General features: G+C 24.5%; 2 protein-coding genes across 2 annotated transcripts in view; both read right to left on the reverse strand.

The window, feature by feature from the left end:
* LOC119579705 (receptor-type tyrosine-protein phosphatase kappa-like) overlaps window positions 1-2,357 on the reverse strand; it is a 39,765-nt gene extending 37,408 nt beyond the window's left edge. Inside the window, 1 exon segment of the mRNA XM_037927609.1 lies at window positions 2,229-2,357. The gene's annotated coding sequence lies outside the window, so the exon portion shown is untranslated.
* LOC119579706 (receptor-type tyrosine-protein phosphatase U-like) overlaps window positions 1-7,500 on the reverse strand; it is a 17,858-nt gene that overhangs the window by 845 nt on the left and 9,513 nt on the right. Inside the window, exon 6 of the mRNA XM_037927610.1 lies at window positions 2,229-2,344. Coding sequence (XP_037783538.1) covers window positions 2,229-2,344 — 116 coding nt within the window. The remainder of the gene's footprint in view (window positions 1-2,228; window positions 2,345-7,500) is intronic.

Here is a 7,500-nt window from a genome sequence, read left to right on the forward strand (position 1 = left end):
AGTGTTACGGGGCTATTTGTCCGACCAAGGGCATGAGAGGTAATTCGGGAAGGCTGGTTTTCTCAATACAGTTCTGATTTTTTTTTTATTGATATTATTTTCATTTATTTATTTTTCTTGATTGATGTTTATGATAAATTTCGATGATTTTGAGTCAGATGCGCCAAGAAAAACTTTGTTTAATGAAATAACTGGGTGCTTGTTAAACCTGCATACTTAGCAAGATTATTTGTTGATCATTACCTAAGCCAGTAGTAATACGATGAATGAATAGAATATGGCAATATTATAGCACGTGCATAAATGATATGAGAATAAGTGTTTGTAAAAAAAAAAGAAAAAAAGAAAAAAAAAAAAAAATATATATATATATAATAATAATAATAATAATAATAATAATAATAATAATAATAATAAAACATCAGCGTTTTATGTACACAGATATTCACAGTATTTATATAAGTATCAGTTTTGAATTTACCCGTAGCGTGAATGTCGACTACACATCATATGCCAGCCAGGGGTTTGTAAGCCTATCCTTTTCATTTTTTTCCGTGCAATAAAATAATTTCATACTCCATTTGCAACATTTACAAAGGAGAAATAAATGCTTAATTTTCAGGAGCCAAGCAAAAAAAATCTTTTAGTTAATGTATGGTACGAAATTTTATTATATATTTAACCACCATACAATTTACCTACTTCATCACGACTAAACGGTGCTATAAACTATACACACGAAACACTACGAAAAATGTTCACGGTATATTCTGGGCAGGGAAAATCCAAAGAAAAGTAACAAAAAAAATATAACAAAAGACAAAAGACGGAAATATTAACTTTTGGTCTAAGATAATAGCTACGTTTCACACAAAGGCAATTACTGCGTCGAATCTCAAAAGAGAGAGAGAGAGAGAGAGAGAGAGAGAGAGAGAGAGAGAGAGAGAGAGAGAGAGAGAGAGAGAGAGAGAGGAGAGACAGAGACAGAGACAGAGACAGAGAGAGAGAGAGAGAGAGAGAGAGAGAGAGAGAGAGAAGAGAGAGAGAGAGAGAGAGAGAGAGAGAGAGAGAGAGAGAGAGAGAGAGAGAGAGAGAGAGAGAGAGAGAGAGAGAGAGACAATTCAGGAGTACTCCGATTCCCTAAGCCTCCTCCTCCGTATTCAAATGAGTGACACTTCATACTTACAATTACATATATTTACATTTCAAAAATAGACGAGATTCACATTTTTTTCTCTCTTTTTTTTTTCAATTTAAGGCCTTCAGTACTAAACATTATTATTTTTTCTCTCTCTCAGAAGAGACTTAACGAAGCCGAAGTAATCCAGAATAACGGGGGTGAGTTGTCAATAACGGGGGTGAGTTGTCAAATTATTCTGTTTATTCGTCAGTCATTCTAATCGTTATATTTATTCAGTTATTTTGATTATTCCCGAAAAGAAACGACCGACGGCATATTAAAAATCATCCACAAAAATAAAATACTGCAGAACAGAAGTACAATAGATCATTGAACGAAACAAAAGAACAAGACAAAATAAATGACAGACTTGAGAATCGAGGAAAAGTTAATAAATAAAGCAAAATAAAGAAATAAGAATAGTACCCCCCTCAAAAAAAAAAAAAAAAAAAAAGATAATACACAAGGCAAAATAAATATGAATAAACAAAGCAAAATAAACTAGACTCGAGGATATAAAAAAACAACAAGAGAAAGAAAAAAAAAAAAAAAAAAAAAAAATACATGACTCCGGAAAAAAAAAACACGTGAAGACAACAACAAAAAAGACGTCAGAACAACAAAAAAATTAACAATTAAACAAAACAAAAACAACAGCCTTCAGAACAGAAAACAATGCACAAATAAACTAAACAAAAATAACAAGAAAATCCCCACCAGAAAATAAAAACAAACACAAAATATAACAAGAAAATCCACATCAGAAAAAATGTACAAATAAACAATAAACAAAACAAAACAAACAAGAAACTCCAAATCAGAAATTAAAAAAAAAACATTAAAAAAAAACAGATTTCACAACACGGAAAACATCAAACAAATCCCTCCCCCCCTCCCGTCCCTACCCCCCGTCCCTCTCCCTCCCGCTATCCCTCTCCCCCCTCAAAAAAAAAAAAAAATATATATATATATATGAAATAAAAATAAATAAACAAACAAACAAAAAAATAAACAACAACAACAACAACAAAAACCTCGAACCACTCACCTGGAACTCGACCTTATAAAGGATAGGATACTTCCGATGTTCCGCGCATATCCTCTCGAGATCGCCCGAGTTGATGGGTTTCGTGGGGATAGCGCCGATGGCCTTTTCCTCGTCAGCTGGGCCGGGAGAAACGGGTTAATTAGCTTTGCTTCGTTCGGTGGGTGTGGTGTGTTGTGTTATTATTGTAATTGTGTGTTTTTTTTTTCGTTATATGTAGTATGTGTTTTTTATTACTGTTTGTTTATTTATTTGTTATTGTTATTATTGATTTTACAAGTAAAATCGGTGAGTTTGACCTCGTGAATATAAAAGTATCTTCTTATAAATAAGAGTGATTATAAAGAAAGCAAATCTTTTAAGCATTCCCTCGTTGCTATAACAACAGGGACTCTTCAGAAAAGTTTTCCCTTCAGTTAATTTTCTATTAATATTAATGATAATGATAATGGGAACGCTAATAATAATGATGATGATAGTAATGATAATAAAAAGTATAATGATGATGATAGTAATGAAAATAAAGGTAATAATGATAATAATAATAATAATAATAATAATAATAATAATAATAATAATAACAAACACAAACAATAACAAACACAGTAACATGTATACAAGATGAAAAAGGAATCGCGAAATTTTATCGAAATAATGTAAATATAAATAGTGCTTATAATAATAGTAACAATAACAATGACAATAATGATAATGATACAAATAATAATGATAATGATAATAATGCTTGATAATGATGACAAAAATGCTAATTAAATCATAAGGCTAATGATGATGATGATGAGGATATTCATTATAACGATCATACGAAATGACAAAGATAATGATATTGAAAGAAATGATAAGGTAAAAAATTATCTACGCCTATTGCTATTATTATTGTCATCATTAACCTACAACTAAACTTACTGGAAATACTAATAATAACAATAATGATGATAAAAAGACACATATTACAACTACAACTATTATTAATAACGACAATTATGGTAACAATGAACCAGTTATATTTGTTTTAATGATAATGTTACTACTAATAATAAAAAAATAACACTATAAACAATGATCGTAATTATGGTTATGATAATCACAAGAAATAATAAAGTGGTAGTAATAACGATAATGATGTTGATAATAATAATGATAATACTAATAATAATGATGATGATTATGATAATATTAATAATAGTAATAATGATAATAATTATATTAATAATAATAATAATAATAATAATAATAATAATAATAATAATAATAATAAACAACAAAATAATAATAACAACAGCAACAACAACAATAATAATAATAATAGTAATTATAATATTGATGATGATAATAATGATTATTATAATGATAATGATAATGATAATAATGATGATGATGATGATAATATATAATGATAATGATAATGATAATGATAATAATGATGATGATGATGATGATGATGATGATAACAATAACGGTAATGATGATAATAACTATAATAACGATAATAAAGATATTAATGAGAAAAAACAACGACAGTGATAATAACAATAATAAAATAATGATAATGACCATAAAAAATATTGATAATGATAGTAATGATAGTGATAATATTATCACTGATAAAATAGTAATGATAATGATAGTGATAACAGCAACATTAATAATAATAATAATAATAATGTTCATAATAATAAAAAAATCAATAACAAAGGTAATAATAATAATAGCAATAGTAATATAATAACAAAAATTATAATAATAATAATAATAAAATAATAATAATAATAATAATAATAATAATAAATAATAATATAATAATAATAATTATAATATAATAATATAACAATACAAAATTATATAATAATAATGATATAATATTGATAATATAATAATAATAATATAATGATAATAATGTAGATGAGATAATAAATAGACATATATTTATATGTAATAATTAATAATAAATAATAATGATAATAATAATAATAATAATAATAATAATAATAATAATAATAATAATACAATAATAATGTTGATGATGATGATGATGATGATGATGATGATGATGATGATGATGATGATGATGATGATGATGATGATGATGATAATAATAATAATTATAACAATAATGACGATAATCATAATAATAATGATCATAATGATAATTACTGCAATAGTAATAATGAGAAGAATAACAACAAAACAGCAATAGTAATAATAATGATGATAATGATAAGATAATGATAAAAGTAACACTAATGCTATATATAATAATAGGAATATTGATAGTAATGATGAGTGATAATAATGATAATGAAAAGATAATAGTAGCGATCATTAGAATGATAAGGTCATGATAAGAACAATAAAATTAATACTGATGATGACAATAATACTGATAAAAGTATTTATAATGATGATAATACTAACACTGATAATAAGAACAACAATAATATAATAATGGCGATAATTAAAATAATAGCAATGCTGACAGTAATAAAGATGATGATACTAATGATAATAATAATGATAATGACGATAAGAACTATAATTATAACAAAGCTAATAATTACAACAATACTACTACTCCTAATGATAATAATAATAATTATTATTATAATAATAATAATAATAATAATAATAATAATAATAATAATAATAATAATGATAATAATAATAATAATAATAGTAATATTGATAAAAATAATCATACAAAAGACAGCAACAATAACAGTGATAAAGATAATCATCATCATCATTACCATCATGATAGCAAAAACAGTAACAATAATACTAATAACAACAGCAACAACATTAATAATGACAAATATAATGATAATGATAATAATAACAAAATAATAATAATGATAATAATAATAATAATAATAATAATAATAATAATAATAATAATAATAATGATTATAAAATGAAAAAGAAAATATAATGACAATAATAATTATGATGATGATAATAATAATAGTAATAATACTAATAATTATAATACTGATAGTAAGGTCGATAATGATGATAACAATAATAGTATTACTACTACTATTACTACTACTACTACTAATTATAATAATAATGATGATGATAATAATAATAATGATGATAATACTAATTATTATCATTATTATTATCATTATTATTATTATTATCATTATTTTTTTTTTTATTATTACTATTATCATTATTATAAAATAACTATAATAATAGCAATAATAATAATAATAATAATAATAATAATAATAATAATAATAATAATAATAATAATAATAAATGATAATAATAATCATAACAAAAACAACAACAATAGTGGCAATACTGATAATGATAATGATAATAATAATAATAATAGAGTTCGAATAGGTTTCTCACAGATTCTTAATATGATTCGCGCACCCATCATAGTGGGGTGTGATTCTAGGCAAAAAGTGTTTATCTTATTAAAAGAAAAAATAATAATAAATAAATAAATAATAATAATAATGATGAAAAAAAAAATATATATATACGCAGAATAAAGAATATGTCTTCAGGACAGACGGACAGACGAAACTTAAGTAATAGTAGCAATGAAAATAATGAAAGTAATGAAAATGATAATGATGCAGAGTTGATAATTGTCACAGGAATAATGATAATGATAATGATAATGATTATAATATCGGTAGTAGTAATCACAATAATAAATGTGATGATAATATTTTTGATGATGATAATGACTTGTTAATGGTAATAATGAAGATTATAACATTAATGAAAATAATAATAAAAACATCTACAATAATCATATTACTGACAATAATGATAATAGTTGTAACAACAGCAACAACAACAATAATAACAATATTAACAATAATGATAATGATGATAAAAGTATTAATGTAATAACAATGACAATAGCAACAATTATAATGATAATAAAAATAATAATGATAAAAAGGATAATAAGGATGATAACAATAACAACAATAGTAATAACAATAATGATAACAATAATAGCTGTGATAACAGTGGTAAAAGATAATGTTATTGAAAGTAGAAGTGCTTGATGATACTGCAGCGACTACTACTACTAATAATAATAATAACAATAATGAAAATGCTGATAACAACAACAATAACAGAAAATAATAATGATAATAATAATAAACAACGTCAATAATAATAGTACTACTACTACTATTACTAACAACAACAACAACAACAAAATAATAATAATAATAATAATAATAATAATAATAATGATAATAATAATGATAATAATAATAATAATAATAATAATAATAATAAATAATGATGATAATAATGAATATAAAGATGATGATGATGATGATGATGACGATGATGATGATGATGATGATGATGATGATGATGATGATGATGATGATGATGATGATGATGATGATGATGATAGTAAAAGTAGTAGTACTAATTGTAATAACAATAATCAGTACTACCACCATGGTTATTATTGTTATTTATGCAAGAGTTATTATTGTCCGCGGCGACTGTAGAAATAATAGAGGTAGTACTATAATTATCCCAAACTAGCTAAATGAGAGAGAAAAAAGAAAAGAAGAAAAAAAATATATATATATATATCGTAGTCACACTGGCAACAACTTCGGAGAGGTACGTTCTTTCAGGTACATCAAGTGTATTATAATCTACTAAGCTCTTTACTTAATCAACTGTAAACAAACAGCCCCTATAACTTTTGCAGATACCACCAAAGTGAAAGAAAAAAAGAAAGAAAAAGAAAGACACACGTACACACACGCACACACACACACACACGTATACGCACACGCACACGCACCCCCCTCCCACACATATATGTATATATGCATATATATATACATATATAATATATATATATATATATTATATATATATATATATACATTATATTATATATATATATATATATATATAATAATATATTATATACATACATATATATATATATATATATATATATATATATATATATATATATATATATATATATATATATATGATACTACGAATATGGAAAGTAGCAACTCATCTATTGTCGGTGAACATGACTATTATGGTTGTAATGCGACTTTTGTGTAGATAAGTGTATTCAATACTTACATCAGTATAACTAGTAGTTCAGCAGAGAAATATTATCAGAGCTGCATGAAAATCGAACAACACAACACTATTGTCTTCCTTTCATCGTCGTAAACTATCGATGAACAGAAGACAATAGTGCTCAGTTTTCATGCAGCTTTGA

Source organism: Penaeus monodon, chromosome 12 (genome assembly GCF_015228065.2).
Source record: "Penaeus monodon isolate SGIC_2016 chromosome 12, NSTDA_Pmon_1, whole genome shotgun sequence".
Lineage (NCBI taxonomy): Eukaryota > Metazoa > Arthropoda > Malacostraca > Decapoda > Penaeidae > Penaeus > Penaeus monodon.